Here is an 18,433-nt window from a genome sequence, read left to right on the forward strand (position 1 = left end):
AAGCAAAGACAATAAACAAATGCAATATGTACGAGTGGCCGACGGAAGCATTTACGTAACCAAATCGGATTGGATCCGGCGCAGAAAAGTGAGCCAATTAGCGAGCGTTATCGGATAAGTGGACGGAGGCGGCAGGCCGGCCGGCGCAGAGATCATAGAGAGCGTGTTTAGCTTATATAAGATTTCCATGGCAGTGATGTGAGCGCCGAACAGCCCTGAGGGCCCACCAGCGCCGCGGGAGGAAACAAAACGACACCGGGACCGTACATAAACCACAGCGGTGAACCGGCGTCTCCTACATGAGCAGACGGATAGGCATGAAAAGAGGCATTCAGCAATTGCATTAGTACAATGGCACGATATATGTGCAGCGCTTGAATGGCCTCCGGTTGACAAATGACAGGTTACGGTGCGCCCGCGCCTTCCCCGAACCATTCACCAAATCATGGCCGGCCTGAATGGCACAATATGCATTCAGTCGAGCGGCCGCGGTCGTGCCGCGCGGCAATCGTTCATAACAACGTCATCGCCTCATCGGCACACGCCGGGTGTCTTTGTGGCCCCGTCCGCGGCGCGGCGCCCCGTCCAGCGACCCGGCGGCACGCCGTATTGTGCGTCTGTACTGACCGAGCGGGTCGCGCGCGACGCCTATTTGTCACGGGTTGCGCACCGCCTCTCTGCGGCTGTGTGGGTACAGAGACGGACCGGCGCGGCGCGCTCCGCACGGCGCCGGTCCCGGCGGGCCCATACGGCCGTCCGGGCCCCCCTGGCCCATACGGCCGTCCGGGCCCGGCCGGTCCCCCGGGCCCATACGGCCGTCCGGGCCCAGCCATCCATCAGAGCAGCGCGGCGCCCACCAGCCAGCGGCCCTGACCGAGTGTCAATGGATGGGATACGCTCCGGTTGTCAGATTATATGCTGATGACAGCTGACTGAGCAGCGAGGTCACTATGACGGAGAAAGATCGCTGGGATTTGTTACGATAAATCTGACAGAATCCACAAGAGGATACGGTAGTGAAATACCGATGAAAAACAGCATCTCATTTCAAACCCGAGCACATAAGCATGAATTACCACTACAATGGCAATGACATTTTCTCCAATAGATGATGATTGAATTAATCTTCTTACAAAACATCTAGAGGCTCGGGATAACTCAGAAGCTCCCTGATTGATGCCCAATGACGCCCGCCTGCGCCAATCAGCTGCAGCCAGTGGGATCAGAGGGCTGCGCCACGGCGATGACATTTATCCCACGTCGTCCGAGCGTCAATTATTCACTCTACACACTACTCAACCAGAGAGCGTGGTCCTCGATCATTGCCCATGGGAGTTGCAGATAATCAAATCCAATTCATTGGTGCTGATGAGGAAATATACACGATAACTGTAACAATCTTCATAGTGGCAAGATTATAAATTTACTTTTCACTGGTACAATATCTAAATTCAGGAGTAAGAAAAAAGTTACGGTCGCCGGAACGGTAGCGTAGTTATAGAAATATGGGCCATTTCGGCGGCATAATATTCCGTTTCAAATTACTGCCACCGTCTGACCTATGGGCCATACAGAAACCCTATGAGCACTGGGCTCCACACGATGGGATGGTTAAATTTAGAGCATAATAAACCGACGGATCATCACACTTCTCAATCCATTCCGCGACCACTTGGCCGATCGTATATCGACGGGAATTAATGGCGATGTGAGCGGCTGAACTGCAGTTCTGGGCTCACCGGAAACGCATTAACACCTATCACTTCAGCGAACGACGAGAAATGCTGGAGCGTCCGGCGTCTCTGGACTCCGCCTGGACCTTCGGAGAGAGAAGAAACTGTGTGCATTGTCCACGTCCAACATGCCCGCGTCCCATTGTCTTGTGGGTGTGGCTCTGTGTTGTGTTTGAACTGCCTGTCGGCTTACCCTTCCCACGCAGCTTGGGCAGGGGTCTCTGTGCCGGCGGTGTTTTGGTTTGGGGGCCGCCCGGACGGCCGGGCGGCCGGGCCCTTGGTAGTCGGCGCCCATGGCACGTGTTAGGAGATGATATCTAACGTAGGTGTGACAGCCCCCGAGAAAAATGAGAACTAGAGTGCAAGCCTGGTCCACTAGCTAGTTATGTGGTCATCGTCATATGCGGTAAGCATGGTAGATGCAACAAAAGCTGATACGCTTTACAGCCCCCAGCACATTCCACAGTGTTAAGTTCAACTACAGGGTGATTTTTTTTACTTGTTAAAAAGTAACGAGGTTTAACGGCGCTAAAATGCAAATATATATTGTAAAATTATATACCAGCATGACGAGCATTCCGGGACATTTTGATTTCATGCAGACACGATGTGAAGGAACGTCCATCGTGTATTTTACTTGTGCTTGAAGTTACCCCCTCTCTCACCAATACGAATCAGTCCGCCTGAGCACGTGTTGAACAGCACCATGGACTCCCATGCTCATTAGGCGGACTGAAAAGGCTCCTATCACCCATTTTCAGCTATGCCAGATATTTCCAATGTTTTCTTGTTATATCTGCCATACATGGGTCCAAAAACTAGAAGTCTAGAAAGGGCAGGTCGAGGATTTTGCTACTGGCGGCCCTGGTGGTGTCTGATTCGCTGTTTTTGTTTCTCCCTGAAGACTGATTCTTCAGAGGCTGCAGATACGCCAGATGGACCGTTTGAAGGTTATCCATGACTACAAGCTTGTTCGTGCATTATTTAACGTCTTTCTGAGGCATCTCCTTGATGATCGTATGCTTCGAACTGCCTCAATGCTTCAGAATCATCGTTTTGTGTCGTTCCTTACTGAACGGCGGTGGACCATGCGTGCCCGATTGGTGGGACATTTTCAGGCTCCATTGGGGCCGAGGCCCTCGGTCAAAAGGGACAAATGATGAAACCATACAAAATGTCCCAGATTTATCTATCACGTGCATTGCTTTTTTGCACAAGATTTTTCGATTTAGGGACCACCATTGACGTTTACTTTTTAACAGTTAAAAAAAATCACCCTGTAAGTAGTCTGCCGTCTGTGGTCCACCGTCTTCCGTCCCTATCAGCCCCGTATTCCCAGAGACCCGTGTCCCGTGTCTCCCACGCTCCCCCTGTCCCCGGTGTCCCGTACCCCAGTGTCCGTAACCCGGTGCTACGTGCTCCCGGGTCCCCTGTGTCCGTGTCCCGTGTGCCGCGCTCCCGTGTCCCCAGTGACCTGTCCCGTCCACGGGCACGCACCGGGCGGCCGCCAGAGCCGACAGCGCAATGCTTTTAGGCCGGCCGGGCTGGCGACCCGGATCGACTGCGGCCTGTCTTGTGGCCAGAGACCACACGGGTCCGACGCGGGTCGTCTCTTGTGTCAGTGTTGGTGTGTCAGTGTTCGTGAGTCAGTGTCAGTGTCAATGTGTCAGTGTCGGTGAGTCTATGTCGGTGTGTCTATGTCGGTGTGTCAGTGTCGGTGTGACAGCAACTGTGTGTCATAACTGTATGTCTGTGTCGTTGTGTCAGTGTCCGTGTGTCAGTAGCTGTGTGTCTATGTCGGTGTGTCAGTGTCTGTGTGTCCATGTCGGTCTGTCATTGTCGGTGCGTCGTTGTAGGGTTGCGCTGAGTATGCACTTGCAGAATGAACACACCTGCTTTTAACTCGGACTGCTAGCCTTTGTAGATTATTGCGGATGGTGCAAGTTGGATGGATGGATTAAAATTGTGCGTTTAAACTGGACTCCGCGGCATACTGCTGGTCACCAGCCAGTCAGGTTTGATTGTCTGCTGCTCACTACACTCGGGGTGCACGACCCCGATCAGACCCCGCCCGGCGCCAGCCCAGTGTTTGCTCTGCAGATAGCCGGTGACATGGAAGGATGGAGGCCAGCGTGTGATACCCAAATCCAGGCTTTGAAACGGCCACCGAATCCAAAGTTTACCAATTACGCGCCTCTCAGTGGGTGTAAACGGCATTACCGGTTAAACACTTGCACAAAAATAGCGAGGGCAGCATCACTACAGAAGTCACATTTAGCCCACGTAAGCACAGACAGAACAGGCGTACCGAATGTCCTTACGGAATAAAACCTAAGGGCGTAGCGTCAAAGGAGGCCATAAGCCAGGGATACTACCGATTTTACTACGCCGTTTGATCAATGTGCTGTGCTTTATTTCAAAGTTATTTCATTGTCATGAAGTTTATCGGCTATAAAAGTGTAACGGCAAGATCCCTGGGGATGACAGAATTAGATAAGCACTCCCTATCCCCATTCAGTTTGATCTATTCCGGAATGTTCCGTAAAATATGCAAAGGTAGCAAGGAAAGCACTTCCGTACCTACACCTTGATAGCTACCACCCCTACTATTCTAGGGAGGTGTCAGATATTTGACCAGAATCATTGCCTAACTTTACAACATTAATGCAGCTCGCGAGCCGTGTGGAAACACGTATGTGCGCCGCATTTCGGTCCCATCAAAATCCTTTCTAACTACGGCATATCATCGTCGCAGGGAAACACCGGCTCGCCTTTCTCGAATTAAGGATTGCCCCCAGCATATCGTCTAACCAGCCAAAGCTCACATGGTGAGATTCGAGCCGCAGCCGCCGCCAAGACCGGCCATGTGACGACGTTTGTAGCGACAAGTGCAGCGGACGTGGGACCGAGTGAGACAACCACGTACGGACTATCCGCTACAGGTACGAGGTGCTTACGTGTAACGCATCAAAACGTCACTATCCTGCAGTCTCCCGACGTCACCATAATCCATGGTACAGCGCATTGCCTGAGTAGTAGGGGCGAAACAGAACTGGATCTTTTCGTAAGCGTCTTTATCCTACCTAGGATCTTACAAAAAAAAACTCAGCGCAATATGGAAGTCTGTATGCATGTGAAAGGTAAATTCTCCTCATACCGCCGCTGTACTTGGTCGCAGGCGTCACAATGCCGTGGGTAGGCTCGCAGGCAGGGTGTTAGCTAAATACGCCGGCCGATATTCCAGGAGCTGCTTACGTTCCAGCGGAGACGCGCCCGCAGAGGCTAACTACGAACTCTGTGATTGAGGACGCAATCTATTGAGTTAGCGGGATGCGCCGTCGATGGAAACGCAATTACCACGTCGGATAAACTCGGTAGCGTACGTGACATACTCTGAATAATACAGCGGTACTGCGAACAACACCGGGGAGGCAGTACACCACAGCTGACGGTGACTCTCCTGGCTGTGCAGGTCACAATCCGACGATGTGCTTGCTGTGACATTGTAGAGGCGAGAAAACAAGCACCTACAATTTCCATACCTCAAACGTAGGTAAAATTTTCAATAATTTCTGCATCTGTTTTCTCGCATGTGCTGATACCGTAAGCGGCGACTTCCCCGCATTCCCTCGTGGTGGCAGTTCTGAACGGCGCCTGCTCGGCAGCCGGGGCCCCGCGCCCCCCGCCGGCCCGCCCGGCAGCGCCCGTATGGCCGCGGCGGCCGGCCGTAAGTCGCCGGCAGCGCGCCCGGCCGGCCGCGGCGCTTTACGAGCTGTCGGCAGCCGGCGCCAGCGCGGACCGTCCTAAACAGCCGGCGCCGACAGCGCGGCCACCGCGCCGGATTTCTCCCGGAAGCCGCCGAGAGCAGGGCGGATAAAAAGCCGCGCCCAACGCCGGTTTACAGCGGCCCACCCGAGAATCTGCATTGCAAACAGCGTCCCAGAGGAAATGTGCGTGAGAGACTTCTTAATTTGCATTTCCAGACCTACATTATCTCAAATCTGTGGAAACGTCTCCTAAGAGCCCATTGGGAGTTGAGCTCCGCCCGTTCCTTGTCGCTCTGTGTTCCGTTGTACGCACCGGCCGCGCACATGACATGGGAGGTGCTGACACATGACCTCCCAAATGCCACCACTCGTCCCAGGTCACCACATATTCCCTGCCCACTCCAGAAACCGACAGCCCCGTAAATCTATTGAAGTCCTGCGGCAGCAGTCCATTTAGGTTACGTGAGGCTCTCGTACTCTAGGAGACTTCGGAGGGCGGCATTGGCATAATGTATCATCCATGTACCATTGTGCATTATATAACATGCCAACAGGCTCGCTCGGCGGCGACACGTCAGAGGTGGATATTTTCACCACTCCCTCACAAGACGCCATGTATCGGCGAGGGTCTGTAAATTGATCTCCCCGTCGCGGCGCGCCAGACTGATCAGGTATGCGGCACCGGTGCAGTGTCGATACGGCCGAATCGGCCGCATTCGGCATTCACAGCCGCGCCGGCCGAGCTCTGGCCAGAGTCCCCGGGGACTCTCCGCGCTGAACGAATCCCCGTGGACTCCCCAGAGTTATGGAGTCCGTCTGACGAAAAGACGGGTCTGTCGGCCGGTGGGCGGACGGACGGCCGGTAGACCGATATATCGTGGCAGTGAGGCCCTGCGCCGCCGCCGCCGGTCCGGCCGCGGAGGTTCGATCACGGGCCCCACACCGCCAGGGTCTCCCTCCGGAGGAAATCCACCCGGACCAAGGTCTCTGTGGCACTCCCCTGTAGGACAGTCCGGGTCCCGTGGCCCTCCCCTGTAGGACAGCCGGATCACGGTAAGGTCGGGCTGCGACATTCCCCGGTACCCCCTCACCTGAATGACGGCCGGGTCTCCGTGACACTCCCCTGTAGGACACAGGACAGCCGGGAACTGTGACACTCACCTGTAGGACACAGGACAGCCGGGAACTGTGACACTCCCCTGTAGGACACAGGACAGCCGGGAACTGTGACACTCCCCTGTAGGACAGCCGGGCCCCTGTAACGTCCCTGCGACATTCCCCGGTACCCCCTCACCTGAAGGACGGCCGGGTCTCCGTCGTGACGCACGTGGATGTCCACTCCGGGCCGGCCCAGACTGAGCACTGCGTCAAGGAAATCCACACGGCAGCAGACGTAGACAACACATTTAGCGCACACTTTACATGGCAGTATGCGGCAGTATGTGCACCAAATAAAGCATAAAACAACACAACACAAAAACACAAGACAGAAACAGTATGCAGATTCCACTGTTGCTGAATGCTGATTTCACAAAGTTGGCTTTTATAGTAGTGGTAGCCAGGTAGGAGCTAGTAATGTCACAAATCACAATATATGTACCAGCCAGTTCTTGGCACGCTCAACGGGAAGTCCAGAAAAAAACTGCCCAAATATGACTTCCTGTTTTACCACGCGTCATCAAAATCCCGGCATAACTGTCAAAATAAAATAACGTGTAAACCGTATCCAGGCCAAAAGAAAACACATATTTTCATTCTAACATTCATTCCCTACAGCTGTAAGGGCAGATATTGCAAGCCACATCGATTTGTCTACCATCTGTATGGGCCCAGCACCGAACTGCGACCCGCTGTCGCCCATGGCCTCCCGGTGAAGGGCTGGAGACGGGCTGGAAACTCGCGGTGAAGGGGTAGAGACTCGCGGCCCGCTCGGCACCGCGCAGAAGCCCCGACCACCGCCTCCGGGCAGGAAACGGATAGTTAAACAGCGGTAACGAATTGCCCTGAAATAAGGCCAGACAGCCCGGTCCAAAGAATGGACGGACGGAGCCAATCACCGGGCTCCGCGCACCATCAATCTCTCGGCTCATCTGGCAGGGGCCATTTGAGGGCCGGCGGATCATCATTCCATCGGACGGTTCCACCCTTCCACTCCGTCCCACACACCGAGAGACGGACCATCACGTCAGCGGAGCGGCACATCACCTCGGGACCACCGTCACAGCGCGTCAGCTCTGCACCGACACCTCACATCACACCGACACCTTCTCCACGCCACACCGCGCGTTCCCAGCCGCCTCTCCACATCACCTCGGGACCGCCGTCACAGCGCGGTATTTCTGCACCGACACTCCACCAGTGACACACCCCACATCACCCTGACAATACTGCACATCATCCTCGCACTAACCACTTCACATCACCGTGACGCCCTCTCCACATCACACCGAACCCTGTCCACATCATCCAAACAACCTCTCTACATCACTCTCACACCAATCCCTTCATAGCACCCAGTTCCCTCTCCACAACACCGTGACACCCTCTCCACACCACACCGTCCCTAACCGCCGCTCCCCACCACCACTCGTTGAGCCCCTCCCTCCCCTCCACCGCCCGGTCAGCACATGTCAGTCGTCTGACCGTTGACGGTCCGTATTCGGTCAGTTACGACCACCTGGTCACTCGGGGGCCCTCCGAGCGGCGCCGGCCTTTGGAGGTGCTGCCAGCGCCGCCCACAGCCACCCTGACCGACGCCGGCGGCGGTGTATTTATCGTCCAACTTCGGCCGTCTCTCTTGCCCGGCGGCCGGGACTGACGTGGTCGGCGCACGGTATCAGCCGGCGCCGGCTGCAGGCCGGAGCGGAGGTCAGGTCAGGGCGAGCGGAGGTCAGGGCGGAGAGGGGCGAGCGGAGGTCAGGCCGGAGAGGGGCGAGCGGAGGTCAGGGTGGGGCGGGGCGAGCGGAGGTCAGGGCGGGGCGGGGCGGGGCGAGCGGAGGTCAGAGCGGGGCGAGCGGAGGTCAGGCTGCTGAGTGTCGCCAACAGGCATGTGGTATCCACAGTCAGCGACTTGGAGCCTTCGTGAACAAAATTTCAGCACCACTTTCTCATTTTTCTTGCCATGTAACCATACAGAACACTCTCATACCATTCAGCAGCACCGACCCTGTTCGGCAGGCGGCAGCTCGAGATGACCCGTCGTCCCAGAGCGCCCGGCACCAGCCAAGCGTGCAGTCCTCACCGCTAAGCGTGCATTTCGCCATTACACACGCGTGGCCGCCGCTGCCATTTATCGGAAGCGCGCTCCGGCGGCGGATTCAATTTCCTAACGATCGGCGGCGGCGCTCGACTGTGTCATGGCTCGCGAGCCTCCTTCATCGAGCGGCCATCGGCGGAGGCTATCAAATCGCCGCCGGCAGAGTGGTCCAGCTCGAATGGCGACGGAACTGCCGACAACGTTTAATACTGACGGCACGAACGGCAAACATTCGACCACTTTACGACGGTGAACACGTCTGAGCCGTGAGAAAATTGGCCGAGCGCCGGCGACTGCGGCACGTTGTCCCGCCCAACGCCGTTTATTAGTCTCGCCGTGCTTTTGTGAATTTCCTCACAAGAAAACATCGCGGCACGCCTAGATAAACAAATAACACCCAAAAGCCTGGCAGACAGATATGCATTGGCTGGGGCTGAATTGGCGGGTTCGGGCCGGGCCGGCGCGGCGGCCAGTGCTGATAGCAGCACACGACCAGCCGCCGCGCCGGCCGGCCGGACAGTGCCGTCGACATATTACCCGAGTTGGGCCATCTCCGGCCGGACCGGCCGCAGCTGACGGCGCCGCCCGGCCCGCGACGGTGAAACTTCGACCATGTCCGCAGCCCGTTCAAACAGCGCGTGTCCTAAATACGCAACGAAGCCCGAAATTGGACTGATTCCGCCTACCAATCAGCAGTACCAATAGCACCGGCGTAGAAGAAAGCAAATCAGCCGAAATGCGCGGCCGCCCTGTGATCTGAATACATGTAGCGCAGCGTTCACCGGCAGTAGCATCGCTATCGCAGGGAGTTCCAAAACCCGACCGCAGTAGCTGCTCACAAGTAAGGAAAGGCTCTCTTTTCTGCAGCACTTTGCCGGTCATTTTTCACAGCAAAGACAGGGCCGTCAGCGTGACCGCGGGATTCTCCCGATGTTGAGGACAGGACGATCAGTCTGGTTTGGGCTGGCGAGTTGCCAGTTGGGACGGGTGTGTTGATAGCTGCCGCGCCAGTCTCGCAAGTCCAAGCGGCTCCTCACAAGGCCCAGCTGTCCAGTGGGCCCGGCGCCTACTGACAGTTGTCTTGCAGGCCCTCCGAGTCCTGACGCAGTCCTCTGAAGTTTCTGTCAGCTGTCACCCGGGCCCCAATGGTCCTGTGGCTGTCCAAAGGGTCCTAATTGGTTGTACTTGCTGTCTGAAGGACCACAGTGGATTCTGCTATCTTTCAATGGGTGCCAGTGGGTGCTGCCAGCTGTATCCTGGGACCTTGAAGCCCTGACAGATGTCTCCTGCAATCTCATCTCGTGTCAGTCATCATCTAACTAGGGAAGATTCGGTCCTAGGATTATCATAGCTGCTAGACCCTCTCATCTACCCGTTGGACCCCATGGAACCCTCTCAGCGGCCTGGTGGACCCCCTGGTCTGCCCGTTAGACCCAGTGGGACCTAAGGGGCCCACTGAGCCCTCTCACCTACCCGTTGGGCCCCGATCGGCCCTCTCACCTACCCGTTGGCCCTCTCACCTACCCGTTGGGCCCCGGTGGACCCCCTCTGCGGCCCGGTGGGCCCCGGTGGGCCCTCTCACCTACCCGTTGGGCCCCGATCGGCCCTCTTAGCGGTCTGGTTGGCCCTCTCATCTACCGAGTGGGCCCTCTCACCTACCCGTTGGGCCCCGGTGGGCCCTCTCAGGCGGCCCGGTGGGCGAGGTAATGACGCGCGGCACCCTGGCGCGCTGGCCATCGACCGCGCGAGCGCCCCGCCTCCGGCCGCCGCGCCGGCCCGAGACCGATGTAGCCGTCTGACCGGCCCCGGTCACTGGTCACTCAGCACACAGGCTACATTGCCCATCGTCCCACAGCCCTACCCAGCCACCCTGAGCCGTCACCTCCGGAGCGCCGAGTGATGGCCCACCTCAATCTTCTCCCGAATTCCATTTCCCTGTATATTACATCCAATTATATCGCGGCATATTACCATACAAAATTGTTCGCCGGCCAAAATCTAGATGAATGACCGCATGTATCGGTTATATAACCGGAAATCTTGGCCCTGAAATGCATTACCTTCTCCATCAGCTGCCAGTGCCACATCTCGGGCAGCGTCATATAGATCAGTGAGGACCACAGATGAGTATCAGGGTGAATACCACAAAGACTACTATCCGGACTCCTCCGACTGACTGAACGACAGTCAAGTCACCTGGAGGGCTTCAGTTGTGACACATTCGAGCTTGATGCGCAACTCGGCCAGCGCCGCTAAAACCCTTCCAACACATTCAAACAGCGTGCATACAGCACAAGTGTCCGACCATAAATCTAAAGACGGCAATAACAGCTGGCAGTCGGACCGTTCCACCCGCAGCCATAAATACCGGTACGGAAATGTCATTTACCGGCCGACATATTTATGCGCGGGGTATTTTATACCGGTCCGGCTGGCGACTGCACAAAGACGGCGACTGGCCGCGTCGATACGGCGCCGGGCCGCGCTGTAAACCTGCCAGCTCGGCGGCGGCGCGACCGAGTCGATAGCGTCCGCCGGACCGCCGTGCCCTTCAGCTGTGTGTGTGCTACACGGCTGCGCAGTTACACGTGGTCGGTACTCGGTCTCACCCTTCAGAGAAGATCCACGGAGCGCCGCCGGCCGCCGCGAGCCGGCGCAAAACGAGCGAAAACCGGAGAACAGGGGAACGGGCGAGCGACGAGGGAACACCGGCGAGAGATGAAGCATGCGACTCGGAGATGAGCGATAACAGATGTAGGAAGGGGTGCATGTTAGAGGGGGTGTGGAGGATACGAGGAGGGATAGCGGATGAAGGAAGGGGTGGATATTTGAGGTGGGGTGTGGAGGGACAAGGAATGGAAACAGGACGACAGGAAAATAAAAGGAAATGAAGATATATACATAAACAAGAAAAAGGGTTGGGTGTTACAAAGACGAGAAACGGGAGACGCAGGACGCAACGTGAGGACTGAGGACAGATCGGGGGATGAGGACAGAGGACCGGAGAGACTGATAAAAAGGTGAGATGATTTCAGTACCCGACTGCGGACGCCAGTGGTCGAAGTGCCCGGTGAGCCCTAACCGGCCTCCCTGACCGCCGCCCCGGGGTCCAGTCGCGTGCCCGGGTGGCCCCACACCAGGCTGCCCGGTCCCTCCCTGGCCGTTCCACCGGACTGACCGGTCCCTCCCTGACTGCTACACCGGGCTGACAAGTCCCTCCCTGACTGATACACCGGGTTGCCACTGGTCCCTCCCTGACGGCCGCCGCGCGGGGCCCCGGCCGCGTGCCCGGGTGGCGTGCCGGCCCGATGGCGTGTCCCACGGTGACGGAGAGGCGGGCGGCAGCACAGCACCGGCGGGCCGGACCGACGAGCGCCGCCCACCGCGGCCGAGGGGACCCGGTCAGGGCACAAGCAAACACAATACACAGAGGGGAGGGGACAGAGACCGGTCAGGGCGCAGACAAACACAATACACAGAGAGAGGGGGACAGGGACCCGGTCAGGGCGCATACAAACAATACACAGAGAGAGGGGGACAGGGACCCAGTCAGGGCACAAACACAATGCACAGAGGGGATGGCGACCGGGACCCAGTCAGGGTGCAGACAAACACAGTAAACACAGGGAACAGACCAACACAAAACACACAGAGGAGATGGGACCGGGACCCGGCCAGGGCACATACAAAACACGGTACAAATACACTGGGTACTGACAAACGTAGTACAGACAAAAGACACAGACAAACACAATACTGTGGGACACAATGGAACTATGACACAGTCAAGGTAAAAACAAACTGACAAACATCGGGTGCCGCCAAACAACAGAGAGACCAAGGACACAGACAAACAATACAAATACGCTCAGTACTGATAAACTGGCATTGGTGAACTATCAAACAGGCTAATATGTGTATTATTGTGTATAAGTGCACAAAAAGCGCTGATATTTCCACATGGGTAGATATGGTTTCATGGGTAAAGCCGTACCATGTTCGTCCAGGAATAAACTATGGAGTTCATGTTACGAGCAATATTCCCAATCAAATAAAATGTAATTGTTGACAACTGAGATTGTGTTCTCGTGAATCTTATAATGTAAGTCAATCATCAGCTATGAATAAATGCCATCGTTCTGATGAAGGCTCGGAATTTCCGCCGCGTGGCATCCCACACGAGGTCAATTTCCAAATATTCCGCCGGGGGCCGATGCATTATTTATTTGTGCTGTCATCGCTCGCGGCGGCCATGTACGCTGCATAATACTGCCGTCACGGGTTTCACGACGCTTCTGAGAAGGAGCGACGGCCGGCCAGATTGCCCACAAAGCCCGGACATCCACACCGCCGCCAGTCCGTCAGAGGGGCGGCAGAGTGGTCTGTGGAGCGGCAAGGGCCGCCAGTAAACCCCAGCCCGGTCCAGGGGGAACCCTCCGCAGGGACCACCAGTGCAGCGGGACCGGCCCACAGCCCTCCCACCGCCCCGCCCTAATGTGCCACCTGATCCCCATTGTAAAATGAGCCAGCACCAGTCCCACAGTGTGCCGTACCGTCCCATTCCCTACCGTACCCCGTCCCGTCTCCCTCCGTTCGGGCCGAGAAAGGATACAGTCGCAGCGATCCGGTCTTGGTACCGATGGCCAGCAGCTTTTGTACCGGGTCGAACGCCAGTGCTGTCGGCTGGTGCGGGAAGCCATGGCGCACGATCTGAAACACAGACACAGACGCAGCGGTCAGAACACTATGTGGCACACGAAACATTTGGGGATGTATTCCATGCCGCCCACATGAACGCCGGGGAAGGAGTTAGACAAGGTGACACACCAGCTGACCGTTTACAGCAAGCCTGGACGTTCACACTCGGACGTTCATATGCGAGAATCACAGACACCTGCTACAGGCGACATCAGTCTGACGCCTTGAACAGATCGTCGCTGTGTCCGTAGGATCATGCCCACCGAAGCCCTACGGGACAGCACAGTCAGCCGCTGTCAGGTCAGCTACATCGATACCTGTGACGGTACCTATGCGCGTTTTTATGTGTCTCCAGCGCCGCCGGGCGATAAGTCGGACGGTTCGGCCCGCCGCTGCGGGTACGGTTTATCACCCCGGTCCGCGCCGGGGCGGCGCACAGCGCGCGTGGGGCCGACAGGCGAATGGGCAGCTCGTTGGCATAATGGGCCGCCAGTTGAGGGCCGCTCTAATTGGCCATATGTCAGCGCGCGATGGAGGCGGGGCACGGGACTCTCGAGAAGCGGCGTTCCCGCTCTCCAGAGTCCGACACCGAACTGAGGGGCGGGTGGAGAATCGGGAGACGGAGTCGCAGCTCGACAGACGAGCTACGGTCCTGCAGCAGAATGATTAGGTGATTCGGGAGAGTACACGAGGGTTGACACAGCTGGAGTGGGTGAACCGGTGGACAGTGGACGCCCGTCAGTGGGTGGACAGTGGACACCCGCCGTCCGTCGTCGGTAGGTGGACTGGTGGACACTCGCCGGCCTCAGTGGGTGGACAGCGGACAGCCGCCGTCCAATCTCCCGGCGCTGCTGGCCGGCTCGCCGCGCCGCCCGTCTCCGTACGGCCCATCTGACGTTCCGTTCAATTTGCCGCTGGACGTGGTCAGCCCGCACGCCTCAGCGCACATCCGTCCGTCTGCAGTTCCATCATCTCGCTTATCGAAATGGAATGGACTCGCCCAGACAACCAGAAAAAAATGGGCAGTGCAGGCAAAGAAAAGGCACAACAGCAAAACAAAACAAAAAAGCTTTACGAAAATTTAGCATATATGCAGGCAAGGACCGAAGAAGATATTGTAGCTTTGTAACCAAAAGTCAGCGCCAACGAGCACGGCAGCAGATATCGTGGCGCTTTGATGCAGATCGAGTGTAGCCGCTGAAATTCAGCGAGTTTCAGACAGAACTCGAGGGAGCTCATATCTCCGAGTCGCGGCCGAGTGCGCCGACCATTGCTCACCGCGCTACCGTCTGCCTGTCGCCCGGTGTTACGTAACCGCCGCGCAGCGCTGCCCCCTCTCCCGGCGTGACCTACGACCGGCACACAGGCCTCTGACATTTCCAACGAGCTCAACACCACCGCAGCATGACTTCAACGACCTTTTCAGCGCAACTTTGGCACGGCGTCGAGGTAGTTAGGCACAACTTCTGCCTAACGAATACGTGACTTGGTGTTATCTTCGCCTAGTCGCACCCCTTGTGATTTACAAGTTGTTTCACGAGGGACCGCTTGGCTCTACAGCTATTGTCATCTAATGACCCCTGTGGGACGGTTGCGCACACCGTGTCGTCTATCCGTTATCCAATTCTTTGTGAGCTGAGTCCGTTTTTCCGTGACCTCCCTTCTGAAACGTGACTCGTTGAGCCATGCATTGTTTGCCTCTCCGTGATTTCTATGACATGCGTCAGCCGCCCCGCAGGCTCCTTACCGTGCGTGTGTGCCTCGTTGACCTCTGCAGTTACCGTTTGTCCTCCCGTGACCTCCGTGGTTACCGTTTGTCTTTGTCCTTCGCGAGTGCCTCGTTGACCTCTGCAGCCACTGTTTGTCCTCCCGTGACCTCTGCAGGACGCCCGCCGGGGTCTGTTGCCAGCGCTCCAAGACGGATGGGCGCCGAGGCATCAGCCGATTCCATTCCAGCACAGAGTCTGGGCGCAGCGCCAACCGCGGCACGCCTTTGAAAACGCCCTCGCCAGAAAAAGGCGGCCACTGGAGCGCTGAAGAGCGGCGGCCGAGAATTCGATACCACCTCCGCGGGCGCGTCCCCGCCCGGAGACGCTATCTGAGCCGAGTGGCGAGGGTCCCACGGCGGCCCGACTCGGTCACAGATGGGCTGCCGCCGCCCACCATGAGAAGTAGAGTTGCAAAATTTCCCCCAAAGGCTGCTACCGGCACCGCCCCGCCCCACAAAAATTTTCTGGGATACCGGCATGCTACCACGACCCAAGCAAAAACACCACCAAATTACCGGCATACTAAAAAACCTGCAATGTTGATTCTAGCTTACCCCTACAAGAGATGCCACACTTTGGCAATTTCAGTACCCATCCCAGTTCCCACTCAGCAGCCACCCAATGTCCAACCTAACTACGAACAGGATGATTTTGGCTCAGTTGGCCCCACAAACACCCACAATTTTGAAACTCAGTTCCAGTCTATAACTATTAAAATATCACCTGTAATCAAAGAGGTATTGCCTACAAAAAAGCAGTAAGAAAAAAACATCAAAAAAGCAATGACAAAAATAACTTAAATTACTGAATTGTTTCTGAAGACTGCACAGTTCAAGTAAGCAGTAATCACATTAACATTTCAGAGGTGTTCTACTATTCCACATTCTCCTAAAATGTTGCAGGAACCTACCAACCAAAATCAAATTTTGAAATCTAGATGGCCACAACATAAAAAGTATCTAGAGATTCGGCCATGTGCCTGAGGAAGCGAGATCAACACATTTTTTCCTTTTCGCCATGGCTTGCTGGCTCATGAATAAGATACGAATCATTTGAAAAATGTGAAAAACACTTGTCCTGAGAACAGTCACCAAATAATATGCATAAAAAACGATATAATACCCGCTTTCTCGAAGAATCTTCCTCTCCAAACACAAGGTTATCAACTATCAAAGATTTCGAAACAGATGCGCCATAATAACAGAGACTTTTAACCAGCTGATTAAATTGCTGCAAAAAGGGTTTCTGAACTGTAGCAAACTGCCTCATAAATGATTTCATAGGCGGCGGAACGGGGGGGGGGGGGCACCGGGGCACCGTGCCCCCCCCCCTTGAATTCTGCAAGGGGGCACCAATAGCAAGGTGCCCCCCTTAAATTTGATGTATTAGTACCAGGGGCGGATTCGGGAAAACTCTAAGGGGAGGTTCATGAATCGAAGTGGTGCCCCTACCTATGCCCAAAATTAAAACCTCAACGGATTTCGGCCACTTAATTTTGGTGGTGCCCTATTTTCAGTTTTTTTCTTTATTTTTGGTTAGTCATGTGATGACTGGTGCCCCTGCTAAGCCGCTGGTGCCCCTGGAAAGACTGTGGTACCTACCTACCCTGCCCCCTGACAAGCCTACGGTGGGCCCTGACATGACTTAGGTGCCCATGGGCCCTGACAAGCCCGTGGTGCCCCTGACAGGCCTGTGGTGTCCTTGCTAGGCTTGTGGTGTCCCTGGGCCTTGGCAGGTTTGTGGTGCCCCTGTTAGAACGTAGGTGCCCTTGACAGGTTTGTGGTGCCTCTGACAATCCTAAATTGCCAACGACAGGCTTGTGGTGCCCTTGACAGGCCCATGGTGCCCTTGCGAAGCCGGTGGTTCCCCTGCGAAGCCGATAGTGTCCCTGACAGGCCTCTGGTGCCCCTGGCAGGTCTGTGGTGCCCCTGGAAGACCTGTAGTGCTTTTGCTAGGCCGATGGTGCTCCTGACAGGCCTGTGGTGCCACTGACAGGCCCGTGGTGCCCCTGCTAGGCCTTTGGCACCCCTGGCGGGCCTGTGGTGTCCCTGTCGGCTGTCAGGCCTGTGGTGCTCCTGGCAGGCATGTGGTGACCCCAGGCCCTAAGTCATGACACATGTGACCTCCACCCTGGGATTCGCCACTGATTAGTACTGCGATGGCTTCTTGGGAATTATACATGTAGGATAAATGGAATTTATCAAACGACAATAAGGAAGAGACAAACACATAGGTACTTGAGGATCAGCTTAAAGTTAACCACACATACGGGCAGGGGTGTAATTTTCCTAAAATGATTGTGGGTGCCCAGCTGTAGGGGCGCCCGGCGCCAGGCCGTTTTGGGGCGCGATAGATATTCTTTATGTGGGAGCCTAAATTAACACCGAATTTCATAACATTGCTAGCCGAATGGCGCTTCAAGTGGCGTGTCTGACTAAGCAAATACACGCTTAAAAGTGGAAACTGACCGGAAGGACGTAAAAAATATGTAGAGAGGCGCCATCCAGTAGGAGGGGCACCAAATGTGGAGGCGCGAGACGGTTACGACTTACGAGGGCGCCGTGAGACGATGAAAAGGGCGCCATTCTCTTAGGAGGGCGCCGAGTGATTGAAAACGCTATGTGGTCCAGGGGCGCTAAGAGGCCAGAAGGGCGCCGCACAGTCAGTAGTGCTACGTTGGTGGGGACGAGGGGGCGCCAGATGGTTACGAGGGCGCCTTCAGATCATGAAAAGGGCGCCATTCTCGTAAAAGGGTGCCGAGTGATTGAAAACGCTATATGTGGTTCAGGGGCGCTGAGAGGCCAGAAGGGCGCCGAATAGTCGAGGGATGCACGGTGAACAGAGACCTAAGGACGCGAGACGGTCAGGAGGGCGCCGTTAGACCATGAGAATGGCGCGGTGCTGTCAAAAGTGCGCCATTCTCCCAGAAGGGCGCCGAGTGATTAAAAACGCTATCCATGAACGCGAGACGGTCAGGAGGACGCCGTTAGAGCATGCGAAGGGCACCGTGCTCTCGAAAGGACGCTTGCAGCCTTGTAAAAGACTTTTGGGTGCTTTTCATCATTGTGGGGGCATAATTCAGGATTGTGGGTGCATATGCCCCCACAAAGAGATATAAAATTAGGTACACCCCTGCATACGGGGGTGAACTGCCATTTTCGTTTAGCAAAAAAAAAAAATAAAAAAAATCATCGTGTCAGGGCTGTGACG

General features: G+C 56.0%; 1 protein-coding gene across 1 annotated transcript in view; it reads right to left on the reverse strand.

Moving 5' to 3' along the window:
- The window catches only part of LOC122365281 (syntaxin-binding protein 5-like), a 54,360-nt gene that overhangs the window by 26,323 nt on the left and 9,604 nt on the right, over positions 1 to 18,433 (reverse strand). Inside the window, exons 2-3 of the mRNA XM_043336376.1 lie at positions 13,369 to 13,466; positions 6,795 to 6,855 (exon numbers count right to left, since the gene is read on the reverse strand). Coding sequence (XP_043192311.1) covers positions 6,795 to 6,855; positions 13,369 to 13,466 — 159 coding nt within the window. The remainder of the gene's footprint in view (positions 1 to 6,794; positions 6,856 to 13,368; positions 13,467 to 18,433) is intronic.

This window comes from Amphibalanus amphitrite, unplaced genomic scaffold (genome assembly GCF_019059575.1).
Source record: "Amphibalanus amphitrite isolate SeventyFive unplaced genomic scaffold, NRLGWU_Aamphi_draft 000728F_arrow, whole genome shotgun sequence".
NCBI classification, from domain to species: domain Eukaryota; kingdom Metazoa; phylum Arthropoda; class Thecostraca; order Balanomorpha; family Balanidae; genus Amphibalanus; species Amphibalanus amphitrite.